The following is a 15633-nucleotide window of genomic DNA, read 5'->3' on the forward strand; positions in this document are numbered from 1 at the left end:
CCTCGATTGTCATGTTCTCCTGATACTTTTTCAAAAATTTCGAATTTTTCACCTTCAGTGAAAATTTCAGTGAATAGCTCCTCGATTGTCATGTTACCCTGATACTTTTTCAAAAATTTCGAATTTTTCAATTGCAGTGCATACCTACCTAAAGAAAAAGTTGGAATTATTAAAAAAAAAAATGAATGACGGCGGGATCGAACCCGGGCCGTCGGCGTGGTAGGCAAGCACGTTACCACTTAGCAATGCACTCATTCTAAGAATAAAATTTCAATAGGCGTATATATTTTGAAAAAGTATCTTGTTAAAAACTTTCAAATTTGTCAATTTCACTGGATTTCTTCTCGATTTTGAAAAATTCTGTTTTTAAACGATATTTCCATTAATTAGCCATCAACAAAAAATAAGAATTAGAATTATTTAAAAAAAAAAAATTAATGATGCTGGGTATCGAACCCAAGCGGTCCGCGTGCCAGTCAAACGCGTTGCCAACTAGACAACGCGCTATATTATAAAAATATTATTTCATTAGTGGTATATCTTCAATACATTGAATATTTTTTTCCATTGAAATTTCACAAGATGTGGTTTCCCCCTTCCGCTCGTTCTAGTCGGCTAAATTTCAGTTAAACAATTAAAAAACAAAGAGCATTTATACCGCAGACAATAAAATTCACCCCGTCGACTCGATGGACACCCCAGCATTGCAATAAAAACTTGGTTAAAAAAAAAAAACACCCCAGCATTGCGTGTGACACCCTCCTTCTCTTGGGGTGCAGTACTACGATGCCGCTGGGATCACTCAAACCCCCAGGACTGAGCCTCTACTTTAGTTTATCCTCTCTGCTCTTGATGTGCTTTCAAAATTCATGGGATATGTGCGGGAAAATGTTGCATTCGCAACTAGCGACATACATTCTATTTTCAACAAACATTCCCTGAAATCTGGGCGGGAAAGCGTAGTCGGCTCTCGACAAAACAAGTGAAACAGGATCACACGTATCTGCAATTCCTGCGTAATTAAATTGAAAAGTCAAATCAAAGATAGCCCGTACAAACGTACGATCATCTTGTTAACCCAAAGCTCATCTCACCTGCATTGATTAAAGAGAGAAACACTTAAAATGACGTTTCCAAGTCTAACGAAGGGTGCTTTACTGGTAAGAAAATCATCCGGCGGTTTCACGACGCGTCGAACCTCAAAATTTTTGAAACTATGCTCTACACTCTGAATCCTTCTGATTCTAGGAAATCTACAAGGGGAATGATGTCGAAAAGCCAATTTGCCAAGTCCTGGTGAGAATTAAATATGTTCAATGTTCATTGTCGTCCGAGGGACATTGAAGGTCAAATTCTTCTTGCTATGTATTTATAGGGCATCAAGAAACTAGGAAATGGCGATCGATATCGACTGCTGATCTCCGATGGCATGTACATCAGTCCATTCACCATGTTGGCAACTCAACTTAATCATATCGTTGATGAAGGAATTCTTGCTGAATATTCAATTATTGAAATTGTACGCTATGTTCTCAGCCAGGCCAACAATGGCGGAAAGCCGAGGTGATTACTGCTTTATTGTTCTTGTTATTACTTAATCTGTGTACATCTCCGTAATTTGTTTACACTGTCTGCATCGGTTTTTCAATTTTGGTACGAAATTAACAGTAGAATTACCTCGAGATTTCTATCTTTTTAGAGGGAATCGTCTCGAGATGTTTATTGTTTGGAATCGATACATCCACAGGAAATAACGAAATTTTTGCTGTAATTTACAGTACGAAATAAATAGCATTTGGGCTTTTTAGTGATTAAATATCAAGATGAAATGTTTTACACTCGTACAAATGTACAAATTCATTTTTTATAATTTATCTAGACGAGTTATGATACTTCTTGAAGTCACCCAGAAAGCAGCTGGAAGTGATATTGGTGGAAAGATTGGGACTCCAGTTCCTGTAGAAAAACATCTTACATCTGATGATGGGGGGACTGAGCAGGCAGCGTCTACTAGTACCAATGCTGCAGTGAAAAGACCAGCACCAGCTTCATCTGCCCGTAAATGATCTTTTTTCTCCTCATATCTTGAAAAATATTCCATTGAAAAAAATTTTCCTTTCTTTTTCTCTCTAAAGCGCCAGAGAAGAAACGTTTGAACGACACAATAAATGCTGGATCTCATATTTCAACCACACCAATAGCGGTATTGAGTCCGTATCAAAACAGGTATTTTTCAATTGTATTCATCATGAACGGGTTATCGAACGAGTTGATAATCGTTTTTTCATTCAATAATTATCGTTATCGGTGCTAATGAATTGGCCGATTGCTTTCAATTTCTCTATTTCAATGAATTTTCAGTCACATAGGAAATCATAGGAAATTTCCTATGATCAGGTTTGTAAATAATCGGGAAATTTCGTTCGAAATTTTTAATATTTCGTTACAGATGGGTCATAAAGGCGAGAGTCAACAACAAATCCGATGTCAGGACTTGGAGCAATGCTCGCGGAGAAGGAAAACTCTTCAGTATAGATCTCGGTGATGAGAGTGGAGAGATCAGATGCACAGGTTTCAGAGAGGCTGTCGACAAGTACTTTGATATGATTGAAGTAAATATTTATTGTTTCACCCTTAATATTACCTTAAAAGGCAACTGGAAACCGGTTGCATCCTAAATGACCGAAAATTAGATTTATTAAAACCTTTCATACTTATTCAATTTTCAGATTGGAAAAGTTTATTACATATCTCGATGTTCGCTGAAACCCGCTAATAAAGCTTTCAACCATCTCAAGAACGAGTACGAAATGAGCATGAATAACGACACTGAAATCATCCTCTGTGACGACGGTGCAGATGACATTCCAGCGATCCATTTCAATTTTGAACCCATCAGTTCCATAGAGCATTGTCCGAAAGGTGCCATCATCGGTAAGCTCTGCTCAAAAAAAAAAAAATGATGATAAAAATTGATCTTGATTTGTTGAGTGATACTAACCCCAACATTGTTTGCCAATTGACATTAAAATGTATGATTACAATGAATTGCCATTTGTTTGCAGATATTGTTGGAGTCGCTAAACAGATCAATGAACCCCAAAACTTGGTCGCTCGCACCACTGGGAAGGAATTACGCAAAAGGGATATTCGCCTTATTGACCAAAGCAATACTATGGTAATTTCTATGTCTTTCAATTCAGAATTTTCATTGGGAGAGTGAAATTTGAATAAAACATTATTTTATTCTCTACCAGGTCACCTTTACTGTTTGGGGTTCTCATGTTTCTAAATTCGATGGACTGGAACATCCAGTAGTTGCGATCAAAGGTGCCAGGGTTGACGAGTTTAATGGTGGAAAAAACTTAGGGACTATTCCAGCAAGTCTCATTCAGATCGATCCCGATATTATCGAAGCCCACAGGTATCATTCAATTGGAAACTCCCCATTCTATCTAATTATCACAATAACCAGTGATTTTAGAAAATAATATTGGTAGTGGTTTTTTTTTTATTTCGGGAATAATGAAATTGCCGATATTTACCAAATTCTTCACAAAGGAAAATTTTATAAAAACTGTTCGCGTAGACTTTTTATTTGGAAACTTTCAAATGTTTAGTCTTCGTGGGTGGTGGGCTGCTGGTGGTAATGGCGAGGAGGCAAAACTTATCTCAAAGGATGGACCTAGTGGTATGGCTGGAACTTGGCTGAAGATCAAAGCTGCCCTGGCCAAAAGCAAAACACTCGATACTTCTGGTGACGTGATTTATATCTGCAAAGCAGCAGTTTCCTTCGTTCGTTCAGAAAACGCTATTTACAAAGCTTGTCCGACAGACTCATGCAACAAAAAGGTAACAAAACGTCCCTAAAATGAGATTAATTTTCGCCGGTTGTAAAGTAAATAAGAAAATCACGATTGTTTAATCCGCCCTTTGTTTTTTTATGAGCAATACAAATTAAAATCATATTTGTATTGTCCAAATTCTCATAATTCTCTGTTATTTTGGCTTCAGGTCATTGATTCTGACGGATGCTTCAGATGTGAGAAATGTGACAGAGATTTTCCAAATTTCAAATATCGCTTCATAGCACAGGTAACAGTTTAATTCAAGGAAGAAATACTGAATTCTATTTATTTATTCGTATATGTTGTTACTATACTATAATACTCTATCCTTTCGAAAAAATCATTACAATCCATACAAATAGGTTATAATCTTAAATAATTCAACCTACCAATTTTATTTTGTACTCCAGGTCTGGACAATTTTTTTCGCAGTCACTCGTGCTCACTGTTAACAAAAACTCCATCGATTGATTAATCAGTGATTTACTCTTTCAAAGTGTCTGGTATGGTTTTTTTTTTTTTACTGTAGATGAACATCTCTGATTCTTCAAGCAACATCTGGGTTACAATATTCAATAATGAAGCTGAGAAAATTTTTGGCACAACTTCTCAGGAGCTCGGAGAGCTGCAGGAGCAGAATTACGATGCTTATGTAGCGAAATGTAATTCCATCATATTCCAAAGTTTCTGCTTCAAGATAAAGATGAAGATGGAGAACTATATGGTACGAAAATTTCACTTATTCCCTCCATTAATATTAAGATTGTAAGGTTTTAAAAAATTTTATATTTGATATTCGATATTTTCACTCCCCTCGGAAAATAAATTATAAGTGATGTTAATATGATTTTCAGGATGATTTGAAGCTGAAGAACCTCGTCTTATCTGTGGCTCCGGTTGATTATGAAGAATACAACGCTCAACTAATGGGGCAGATAAAGGGAGCTTATCACTTCACTCGTACTCCATCAAGTTAAATAAACAAAGTATTTTTTTACTGTGTAAAAAGAGGATCGAATGGTTTCATCTATCATAACGATCTCTATCAATCATTAATATTTCTGTCATGTTGGTTTTTGAGTTTTTTTTTTTGTATTTCGTGCTCTTGAATGGAGAAAAAAAAAATCATTCAGTAAAGGTATGGACCACGAAAAATCATTTTTTGTTAGCAAGTAGTTTTAGGGGAAATGTTAGACTTTCTTTGGAAAATTAGATTATCCGTTGAAAGAAGTCTTTGTCTGAGCATTTTCTATTCCGATAATTACTTTTAATATGCATTTACTTTTTCTTTTCTTGTACTTTAAAAAATAAAGAGAAATTTATTGCTAATCATGGTTTTATCACTCGATTCAAGTGACAGCTGATTTTAATCCAAAATAAAACAAATTTTTTATTGTATCCATAGACTCAATCACCCAAAAAAGAATTAGCCAATGGTACTTGGTACTCATACATTTGTTATTTAACATATATATATATACAAATATAGAACTTTTTTCAAAAGATATCGACCTCACGTTTCTCACTTCGACTCGAATCATCATAGGTGCAATTTTATTTCTCATATCGAATTAAAAAAAAAAGACAATTCGTTTGTTCTTTCTATGGATCAAAAATCCATAGTGAAATTGGATAATTCGAGAAGATACACCGATTTTCATTGAGACGTGTCCTTGAATATGGCACCAACTACTGGACCTTGGCGTTGAATCAGACATTGTCTATAAAGATCACATCAATTATAATTATAGTTACAAGAGAAATGAGACTTTTGGGTTTACACATAGTGGTCGAGAAAATATTGGCAATAATACCTTGAGTCATTCTGCAAGCAAACGATTGGAGCATCTAGTCCAGGTTCTAATTTAGCAGCTTGACTAGCGATTGCTGCTATCAATCCAGCGCTATCAGTTGAAACATTTCCAGTAGCTAAAAAATTGAATGAATTAATTCGATTAGATTAACCTGGAATGTCTACTTTATTGTAATGGCCTTGAATATGTCACCGCTTCAACCAGAAAAAGTTATTGAATTTGAATATTGAATATTGAATTTTTGATACATTGTGTGAATCGATGATTAATAAATTTCTATTAATACTCACTTCCGAGGCAAAGACCTGCCTTGTCAGCTAGAATACAACCAGTGACCCCAAACACATTCTTCCTGTCGACGAAATTATTTTTCCAGTTTTGTTATTCATTATCATGTGTCAGATAATCTCAACAATTATCACCAGTTAACCTCAAAAAGTTATACTTACGCCTGTTCCAATGTACGTTCAATATTTTTCTCCATACTAAACTGCAATTGTCGAATAATTTGCTTGAGTAACACTTTGAGTGTTAATTTTAAAAAATCTTCAGGTGGTAATAAAGGACTTTTAGTGAGTGTTCTTCAGTTTTTTTTCTGAAAAATGTCATCACACCAGAGATTATAAGGGGCAGGGGGGAGAGATTGCCAGCGCCTGTACAAAATCTCCTGTATCAAGAGAGCATGAAAATCGAGGAGGTATTCACTGCAATTTTTTTGTCAATTTTTTTTGAAAATATTTTCACGCTAAAACGTATGGGAAACGAGGTAATTGCAATTTTCTGAATCAGTGAAAAATGGCAATTATCGGGAAATGAGGACATTTTACTGTGTCAAATAAAAATCACACCAATCTGTCATTATTTTTTAATAAATCACTTCTTTGTAGCACCATACAATAAGTCCAATAAGAGATTCATTCGTAAATCGTCGTTATCAATGCAGTCTCCCATGAAGCAGCGATTACCGAAAATAAAGAGGCGACTTCACAAATAATTCATTCCATTTCTCTCACACGTTCGTCTACATTCTCCACAGCTCATAAATCACTATATTTCCCAGTGCACTATTTAGGCGCATTTTTTTTTTATATCGACATCCATGTAATGTATATTTGCACGTTTGTTATACTGAAGGTGTGGGAATAGTGATTAAATCGAATAATTCCAATCCAATTGGCCGCTAATTGGTCTTCATTTCAAATATTCACACACCGTTAGTTATTACACTGAGAATTATGAGAGTGAAGTCGTGATTACGTCACTGGAATAGAATATTTGTATTGCAGCATCATTGAGAAGACCGAATCAATTTTCATAATAATGTAATGGATTTCCAAGCACCCATAGGTCGCAAAAGATTTTTCACTCTCATATTTTTAATCAACAAGTTTCCAAATCTCGTTTCCAGATATATTTTCGTCGCATGGGTTTATCTTATAACTTACAACTTTATCACAGAGTTACATACGGTACCATTTTCTTACTCTATCAGTAATCGAAAACAAAACCTCAAATAAGCAAATACAGCAGAGACGGTGGGTACAATGGGGGCTGGATATTTTTAATCTTCAGTGTTATAATTTTTGTTTTTTGTTGATTACCGGAAAACCCTGGATGAGATTGACGTGGAAAAATAAACCATTCTCAAGTCTTATCATTATTAAATGACACAAATTTTCCTAGTCGTACCCCTAATATTTTTCAAAATTCTTTGTAAAATTTTGTGGAGTGTGGAAAAATTTTTGTGGAAACAATGAACAATAATAAACCATAATAACGGTATGTTTTTTCGCATCAATACCATCGACTGCTTTTGAGAAATTTATGAAAAATTAGAGGATATCGACAATGATTCCGTAATGAACCATATTATGAAGTGATATTGTCCCGCGGTTCTCTTCTTCATAAAAAAAAAAAAAAATCAGCGAATGGAGCGTGGAAATTTAGGAAAGTACATTGTGATGAACCACCGTTACGACAATATTCAAACAGGAAAAGCCATGAAATAAAAAGTAGACAGGAAAAATTGGATAATCGAAAATTATAAGGACAGTGTGCAATGACTGAGCTATTTGTTGAATTTTTCACCTGTTGATTACAACGACTACCATAAAATCACATTTTTCGCGCTCTAGCTTCAACTTAAGAAGAAATACCTCATGTTTACTTCGTATCTGTGTGAAAAATAATTTTTCAAATATTCACATCCAATTGCAATGATATTAACATCATTAACGATAAAAAATGACTAGGATACAATGGACCCGCTGAATTATTGTTAACTCGCCAAGATTATTTTATTCGGTATACACAGAAATGGGTAATGAGGGGCTATTCACTAGCACATGGTGAAATTGTTGAATTTCATCTGAACAATAATTCGAAATAAAAAGAAAAACTTCAATGATTAAATATTTAATAAATAATTTTCGAGTAATGTTGTGACAGAATTACGAAATGAGTAGCCCCTCGAGAGTGACATTTTTATATTTGATATCACTTCACACGATCATCGATGAAAAATCCATTTCCAATGGCGGAAAACACCTGAATTATGGCAGAATCCATCAATCAATCGTAAACCTAGATGTGTCCATGCAAAATGACATATACAGTATTTTACAATATCAGCTCCCTATTTCCCTATCTCCTCAGAAATTATCCTTTCGTAATGATAATTTTTCAGTATCGTTAGTCAATAAAATGTAGAAGCAAAGTGGTAAAGTGAGATAAGTGGAATGCAAAATGCTTTTAAATTATTCATTCATCCCTTTTGATATTTCCTTGTAGAATAAATATTTTTTACATCAATCAGTGTGTAAGAAAAATGAGAGAGAAAAAAAAATCGACTTACGTGGCTTCGCCACTTGTAGTGTGGGTCACACTGTCAACTGAAATTTCGTAACTCGTAGTAACTCGTGACATGGATTGAGTTAATAATGTCACCGTGGATAATACGTCACATGCTTCTCCATTCCCCTCACTTCTCTCACTTTACGAACGTAATCTACAAAATCTAACGAACATAAATAAATTTCTCAAATTCTCAACGATAAAGCTATTCATATGCGAATGATTTAGTCTCATTTTAGGCGCCAGCCACACTATCTCCCCATAAATTTCCTCTCATAAAATATAAATCCAGTGACTCCACTCATGGAATTCGATCCTTCCACTCGTAATTTTGACAACAGCTCGATATATTCTCTCGTAATGGAATAGAAAAGATATCGATATTAATTTAGTAAAGCATTTGATTTTCTTCGTTATGGTAGTCGAGACTAGGACATGTTTATCCTTTTGTTCAGTGGCCAATCATCTTCGATGATTGTCGACAGGTAGACAGAGTAATCACGACTGACACTACTCCGCCAATATCCACCTACACCGTTTACAAATAATTGCTCAATTTCCCGAAAAATCCTCACGAATTTCATTAAAGAAATGATTGCCGATATTTTCCCATTTTTCATATTTTTTCTAACGTTCTGGAAATTTTTTAAAAAACTTGAAAAAAGAGAATATATCGGCAATAATGAATTTAATAATTCACTAGTAAAAAATTTATCTGAAAATTCAAGGATAATATTTTTCTTATTTCCCAGTGGACGAACGATGGAAATTCCGCAATTCACATCAATTTCCAATGTTGAAATGAAAAATTCCTTTGAAATTACAGCTCAACTCTCACCTGTGTGAATTTATTTGAATTCAAGGCGAAAATCTGGAAAATTCAGTAAAAATTTCATAAATACTGTACGACAGATTCCAATTGAAATAGGCTGGCAATTGAATTCAATAGTGAAGTTGTCAAGTATCTGACTGGATCGCTTCACCAGTGAATTAAATATGCGTGTAAATAGAGCCCTCCGCGTTAGCAAAAATTCAGACATGAAAAATACTCTTCAACATGCTCCTCGGCAACTGCCACCTCCAGTTGACAATTGCCAAAGTTGGGCGTTGGCAGGACTGTGAAAAATTCTCAGTCTGGACACTTAATCCTTTAAAAATTCTCAGCCAAAGCGGCAGCAGCTGTATGTGAGTTTTACACGTGCATTGCCCATTACCAGGCGACCGAAGGATCCGGACAGGATCGCGTGATCACGCACGAATTTCCCACGGTCATCGAACCCCCAGGTGTGGAGGTTCGTCGTATATCAATAGGTTTTGAGCCGCATAATGGTGGACGGCCCAAAACCCCTTGACTATTTCACGAAAGATTGCGCTGGTCCTCGGAGGTGTCGTCAGCCTTCCTCAGGGACCTCTTGAGCTTGTCGACCAATCGATTGTGGAATTTGTTGAGGGAGTTTGAGCTGCCGGTCTTCGGGGGCGACGAACCCGTGCTCTTGCTGGGACTCTGCAGAGAACTCTGAGAGGCTCGTGACGAGGTCCTGGAGAAATGCCTCGATGATGCCCCAACGGCGACCGAACGATGAGCCGGAGATGTCAAGAAATCTGAGCCTGGAGATGTTGATAATGAGGGCCCCTCTGATTTTGAACACTCCGACACCTGCCAATCAAATGTTTTTTTATTATCAATTATTTTTCACAAAAGTTGACAATCGATTTAGCACTTCATTGAATTTTCCACTGGCCAATAGGGCCACCCTCTCGATGCAAAATGCGCGTGCGCTACCTTAATTCACAACTTGGGGATGAAAATCCTCAATTTCGCGTCTGTCATTTGCGCTTTCTCATTGAGCACCAGTTGTGCTTCTTCAGAATAATTATCGTTGAAATATCATTAAAATTTTTAATCCTTTTTGAAGAATCTTTTGAGAACACATTTGCAATTTTCCGGACCTGTTAAGGAGTTATGGCTGATATATTCTCATTTGCTAAGTTTCTTACAAATTTCTGAGAAAGTTAAAATAGAAAACAAAATAGATATAACAAAATATACCGTTTTAAAATTTTATTAGTATTCAATACTGAGAGGATTTCGGCAATAATGCCTTGAATACAAAAAAAGAAAAGGCAGAGACGGAGTATTCCCCGGGAAATGGCAAAATATCATATAAACTATCAATTTTTTACGGATGTATTTGATAATGTCAAAGTGGAAAATGTGATTTATGTCACTTGACCATTTCATAACACAATTATCAAACTCCAAAAGTCGAGGTGATTCATCTATTATTATTGAAGCCATTTCGAGACATTTACGTCTCACATTGCGTAATGCTGTTCCACTACGTCATACATCTGAAACCCAGTGGTTGCGGCCAGACCATCACCGCCAATCTGTCGCCGTACAGAATATTTCCGCCTTGCACCCGATAATTCTGTGTTTTTCACGGCTCGATTATTCCTCCTCTCTGACTTCAAGTCTCTATGCAAAAAATCTCATCTCTCGCCGGATGGAATTGTTTTTTCCTCACCCACTCAATGTTTATGCTTTCGACAATTAAAGATATCATGTCAACATGAGCAGATGATTTCCACATAAACAATAAATTAAGACGGAGTAACATTTCAAGGATGACCCCCTTTTACCCAAAATTATCGGTTTAGTATTTTATCATTAGTCCATGACACCCGACTCACTTTCTCCTACCGTTTTATAAATTTAAATTTTTTTTAAGTTTGACAAAAGTGCTGAATAATTATTGCACAATTATAACATTCTGGGAACCATATCAAATCATAATAAAATGCAAAAACGGTTTATTACTTCGCGTCAATCCAACCAACAATTTATTTCGGAAACTCAAAAAACTGACATTTTGGTTGAAAGGGGGCACAACTTATTTGGCATTCACGAGATTCGTATAAAGGGAACTGCGCCGTTGGGTACAATCATGTGACGGAATTTGTTGTATTCAATACGCATTATGAAAAAAAATATCCTTCAAGTTCGTAGTTACCTCAAGATAACTAATTTTAATGGATTGATGCAATCTATTGAAGTAAGAGGATAAAATTGGTGGATAAGTGGAGGGCTGCGGTTGAAGCCTGTGGATATTGGAAGTTGAAATGGAGAAATTGGAGGTGGAGAATGGATGATGGTGATGGGTTTGATGGGTTTGATGGGTTTGATGGACTCACCTTGCGACTTCTACATGCCTGGGGATTAGAACACTCGGATGAGCGTCTGCTACGATTGGTTTTGTAAATATCCCACTCATTTTTGACAACGGGCATCATAAACGCCATCTCGGCAGACAGTACTGGCACTCTCTTTACCGGGTATTATTCTCGAACTTTCAGGTCGGTTGATATTTACTTATTCTCACCCGTATTTTTCCTCTTTCCCAATGAAATTCCCCGGGACTTATATATTCGTCGAGTGACTCCGTGTTTGCAGTTTACTGACGCACTGCTGTGACGACTTTAATTGTTGTTCACCAGTCGTTTCTGCACTTGATTGGAATTCAGTTTACTATTGACCCGGTTCAGGCGATTTATTCACGTCAGGTAATATAAACAATGAAATTTATATCGACGTATGTTGGTAATCGGCTTTGAAAGTTGACTTTTTTAATGAGTTCGGTACGAACTTGTCAGCTGCCAGGTTCTGAGTGGCTACGCTTGGCGGCGTAACAACTGTTTCTTATTAAAAAAAAAAACAGTGGGGAGACTCCGCCTCTCATTGGACCATTCTCACCCAGCTACACTACGTCACACCATTTCCATTGATTTTACTCCTTACCATCTTCATACCACCCGGCTACGTACACGTTTTTTTTTTTCTCTTTTTTATTCGTTCTCCCCGCCTGCTTCTCCATCATTCCAACAACCAAATGAATCTTTTTCGGGGATCAAGGGCCTTACCTTGATATTTGCCTCTCTCATTATTCCCTCGATGGTCAAGGGTTTTAATATAATTCCATGATGATGTTTCATCACTGTGGAAAATTTTTCCTACCCTTTCAGTAATGTTTAGTGAAAATTTTCAAAACTATCCCTAAGATAGAGAAGACATCGGCAATAACTCCTTAATCAATACAAGTGGTTACCCATTGATTTATCTCTCTGGATAGCTGTGGATGGCTTCAGCATCATGAAGATGTTTTAGAGATTGAAGAGTTATCCAGTTCAAGGACACTCTTGAGGTGATTAGACGGACACTTGAAAGACTTGTTTATTACTATTTCTTGCGAGATGGATTGGAGGATTTTGTGTCATTAAGTGGCGCCGTAATTTCAAGCATGAATAGCTCCACACGCTACTCACATCATAATAATTCAAGTCGATTTGATGTGTTCATCATTGAAATAATGACAACGAATGATAACTTGAATAAAAATATACAGTCAAGGTAAAATTATTCAATATCAAGTCAAATGATTTCGATGAAATTTCAAATTTTTCAATTTCATCTGAAATCAGAAAAAAAATATGAATGATCCATTAGTTTGAATCTTTAACATCGACAGATCCTTCACGCACCAAATCAAATGTGGAATCAATAATCGTCAATAGGGTCAGTGAAATAGACCAGAACATCTGAAAAAGAAAATGCCCATGAGATGAAGCAGAACAGAAAGGTGAAAAAAAAAAGGTGGGAAAACTATTCTAATAGCTGTATAAACTTCCCTCTTTCTGGGGATGAACCATCCCTGAAAAGTAATAGTGAAACCATAAAAAAGCCGATAGTTTGAAAAGTAATTGAAGAGTAAGGAGGTGCGGTTTCCGTCGCTGGAATAACTTGAATGCAAATGGTGGGCCGAGCTCCGATACATAAAGCCATATTATGTATTTTGAGGCCGACTATAGAGGTTTGTTTCACTAGCTGAGACGTTGGTGCGCAATCTACAGGCTGATTCCTCCTGTTCACGCTACTTCCACCTCCTGCACCCACGGTCTCGACTCACTAGTCAACACACTCCACTTTTCAAATTCAACACGACAACAACACACCGCTCAACTCAGCTCGAAAATCTCAAAAGCCAGAATAGTACCCTTTTACCCCTTCAGCCGATCACTTTCAATATTAATTCAATTGAAGAACGGTGTAATCTGATAATGGTCTTTGATCCGATGACTGGTGACCAGAGGAAACAATTCTTCAGACAGAATTATGCGACACACTTGCCCGGGTAAATAAACCATTCATTATTTCCATTAATGATAATTATTATTATTATTGCAATTTCGATCTTGATTATTCATAAAATTTTCCACTTTTACCTGTCAAATTCAAGAGGAAAAAAAACGAGGAGTAAAATTTTCAAGTTTGGGTGAATATCGATTGATTTTTTAAACCATCGATTTCAGGAGGAATCTTGAAAAATCTTTTGCTGTGAAAAATTCAATAAGGTATAAAGAAGGATTTGAATGTTTTCACTGTAGATCGATGGTTTTCAAGATAAGTCGATAATTAATAGATATTTTTTATTGGAGCTATCTCACTTTACAACTTGGCTAATAAATATAAATAAATTGACACCGGCGGTATGAATAGTGTTGAGGGGTTGTACCAGGCCAGTACCAGGCAACTGGTTATACACATCGATAAATGTTCAACTACCCGTCATATATCACGCACAAGACCGCGATCTTTTTTCCACTTTTTCTCGAGTCGTCTTTCCCCTTGAAATATCCTCCACTTCTGTCTATCGATTTAACACGCACCGCACCTTTAAATAAACTGTAATTAAATGAAAAATTATGGATATTTTACTGGATTATTTGCAGATACACGGGTCACTGTCCAACCCTCAAGTTTCGAGTTGGCAAACGATTCGGCGCCAACACTCAGGAGATTATGGAGGTCAGTCCTAATTTTTTATAGATATTTCCGTTTACTTATACTTATTCTTGTGGAAATTTGTGGGTGACGGATTATTATAACGGATTTATTACAGGACCTCTTACAAAAGCAAATACTGAAAACAGGGCCCTATCGACCGAACTCTAATCGAGATCCGGTAATTCTGGTTGACCGGGAGAAACGTATGCGAAAAAATTACAGAAACGACCGATCTCTGTATAAACCACCACCATTCATCCTGGGATACACGGGATACATTCCGGGATTTAATAAAAAATACGGTTTATCATTCATGCAGGCTGTTGAGGAGGGCGGAAAAGAGTGGCGTGAGACGCAGAATAAATTACGGAATAGGGGAGACACAATGCGAGCACATGTCGAGCGAATGAACCCCAGGAATTTGGCGTCACGTGTTAGGGCTGATAATGTCAGGGTGGAAATTAATCATGGCCATCACCAAGATCCATCGTTCTTCGGTGAGATTTCCTGTTATTTTTACAGTTATAGAGATTTTTGAAATTGCTGGTCCGATTGATCCAAAAAATATACTGTTTTTCCCATTTTATCATTATTATTTCATGACTCATGCAGTTTTATGAGTATGAAATAATTTTTTTTAGCATCTAGCATAGATTAAAACATTGATCAGATACACTTTATGATAATTTTGTTTGGGCAGGAAATCAAGTGTCTCCGGAAAGCCCTCCTATTGTAGGATACACAGGTCATATCCCTGGAGCTCGCAGCGAGGTGGCACTATCTCGGAGGTATGCACAAGCAGCACGACGAGGTCTTCAACTACTGCAGCACGAGCGTCAGAACAGATGTTGCAAAATTAAGGATTCAGAGACTGTTCAGAGAGTATTGGATTCAGTTTACATCGATGACACCGGCCATTCGAGAACATAAAAATCTTTGAAATACTTATCTATTCCAAAATAGGACAAAAACCCACTGAAATCCCATTTTTTATCCCGAATGATTCATGTAACATAAAACTCTGCCCATAACTTAATCACAAATTTTATTTATTCACCTGAATCACCCTGAATATTATTTTCGAGATGAAATAATTCCTCAGGGGTAACACGATCTGAAAGAAAAAGAGAAATCTGGAGCTATCTTCATTTCTCACCTGTGAGAAGCGAAATTCAGCACGTTTCACAGAAATTAAAATACCTCATTAAGAAAAATATTGATTTTATTGTAGAGAGTACATCGTAATTTTTATTTGTAAAAAAAACATAATAAATGT

The 15633-nt window shown here is 36.4% G+C and overlaps 4 protein-coding genes across 12 annotated transcripts; 2 read left to right on the forward strand and 2 right to left on the reverse strand.

Annotated features, from left to right (window-relative positions):
* The first annotated feature begins 941 nt into the window (after window positions 1-941).
* RpA-70 (replication protein A 70) lies at window positions 942-5177 on the forward strand. Its single transcript, XM_011312852.1, has 13 exons — window positions 942-1160; window positions 1249-1296; window positions 1376-1563; window positions 1880-2058; window positions 2136-2226; window positions 2450-2612; window positions 2730-2934; window positions 3066-3178; window positions 3258-3424; window positions 3621-3852; window positions 4015-4095; window positions 4378-4572; window positions 4703-5177. Exons 1-13 carry the CDS (start codon window positions 1125-1127, stop codon window positions 4823-4825), a joined length of 1821 nt encoding a protein of 606 aa, XP_011311154.1. The 5' UTR covers window positions 942-1124; the 3' UTR covers window positions 4826-5177.
* A 108-nt stretch (window positions 5178-5285) lies between these two features.
* Window positions 5286-6292, reverse strand: Lamtor5 (Late endosomal/lysosomal adaptor, MAPK and MTOR activator 5). Its single transcript, XM_011312863.1, has 4 exons — window positions 6112-6292; window positions 5953-6014; window positions 5663-5777; window positions 5286-5569 (listed from the first exon to the last, which is right to left on the reverse strand). Exons 1-4 carry the CDS (start codon window positions 6144-6146, stop codon window positions 5506-5508), a joined length of 276 nt encoding a protein of 91 aa, XP_011311165.1. The 5' UTR covers window positions 6147-6292; the 3' UTR covers window positions 5286-5505.
* On the forward strand, window positions 6272-15625 carry LOC105271353 (protein FAM166B-like). 9 transcript variants are annotated; one of them, XM_011312856.1, is made up of 7 exons: window positions 11991-12079; window positions 12646-12923; window positions 13042-13326; window positions 13398-13704; window positions 14303-14378; window positions 14473-14854; window positions 15058-15625. In XM_011312856.1, the coding sequence occupies exons 4-7, from the start codon at window positions 13631-13633 to the stop codon at window positions 15285-15287; spliced, it is 762 nt and encodes a 253-aa protein (XP_011311158.1). In that variant the 5' UTR covers window positions 11991-12079; window positions 12646-12923; window positions 13042-13326; window positions 13398-13630; the 3' UTR covers window positions 15288-15625. The 9 variants fall into 9 exon arrangements, with proteins under 9 accessions (XP_011311157.1, XP_011311163.1, XP_011311158.1 ...); XM_011312858.1 differs by having other exon boundaries at window positions 13042-13166; window positions 13255-13704; XM_011312859.1 differs by having other exon boundaries at window positions 13042-13166; window positions 13262-13704.
* On the reverse strand, window positions 9187-11835 carry LOC105271355 (uncharacterized). Its single transcript, XM_011312862.1, has 2 exons — window positions 11711-11835; window positions 9187-10172 (listed from the first exon to the last, which is right to left on the reverse strand). Exons 1-2 carry the CDS (start codon window positions 11816-11818, stop codon window positions 9873-9875), a joined length of 408 nt encoding a protein of 135 aa, XP_011311164.1. The 5' UTR covers window positions 11819-11835; the 3' UTR covers window positions 9187-9872.
* Window positions 15626-15633: the final 8 nt, after the last annotated feature.

Source organism: Fopius arisanus, unplaced genomic scaffold, assembly GCF_000806365.1.
Source record: "Fopius arisanus strain USDA-PBARC FA_bdor unplaced genomic scaffold, ASM80636v1 scaffold00108, whole genome shotgun sequence".
In the NCBI taxonomy this organism is placed as follows: Eukaryota; Metazoa; Arthropoda; class Insecta; order Hymenoptera; family Braconidae; genus Fopius; species Fopius arisanus.

Excerpts from the sequence above, each read along its gene's own strand:
- RpA-70 (XM_011312852.1), top strand. The coding sequence starts at position 1,125 with ATGACGTTTCCAAGTCTAACGAAGGGTGCTTTACTG. Across the intron at positions 1,161-1,248 it reads TAACGAAGGGTGCTTTACTG|GAAATCTACAAGGGGAATGA; the intron begins GTAAGAAAATCA and ends TTCTGATTCTAG. Across the intron at positions 1,297-1,375 it reads AGCCAATTTGCCAAGTCCTG|GGCATCAAGAAACTAGGAAA; the intron begins GTGAGAATTAAA and ends ATGTATTTATAG.
- Lamtor5 (XM_011312863.1), bottom strand. The coding sequence starts at position 6,146 with ATGGAGAAAAATATTGAACGTACATTGGAACAGGC. Across the intron at positions 6,015-6,111 it reads GAACGTACATTGGAACAGGC|GAAGAATGTGTTTGGGGTCA; the intron begins GTAAGTATAACT and ends TTTCGTCGACAG. Across the intron at positions 5,778-5,952 it reads GGCAGGTCTTTGCCTCGGAA|CTACTGGAAATGTTTCAACT; the intron begins GTGAGTATTAAT and ends TCAATTTTTTAG.
- LOC105271355 (XM_011312862.1), bottom strand. The coding sequence starts at position 11,818 with ATGGCGTTTATGATGCCCGTTGTCAAAAATGAGTGGGATATTTACAAA. Across the intron at positions 10,173-11,710 it reads AGGCATGTAGAAGTCGCAAG|GTGTCGGAGTGTTCAAAATC; the intron begins GTGAGTCCATCA and ends TTTGATTGGCAG.
- LOC105271353 (XM_011312855.1), top strand. The coding sequence starts at position 13,631 with ATGGTCTTTGATCCGATGACTGGTGACCAGAGGAAACAATTCTTCAGA. Across the intron at positions 14,379-14,472 it reads ACACTCAGGAGATTATGGAG|GACCTCTTACAAAAGCAAAT; the intron begins GTCAGTCCTAAT and ends GATTTATTACAG. Across the intron at positions 14,855-15,057 it reads CCAAGATCCATCGTTCTTCG|GAAATCAAGTGTCTCCGGAA; the intron begins GTGAGATTTCCT and ends TTGTTTGGGCAG.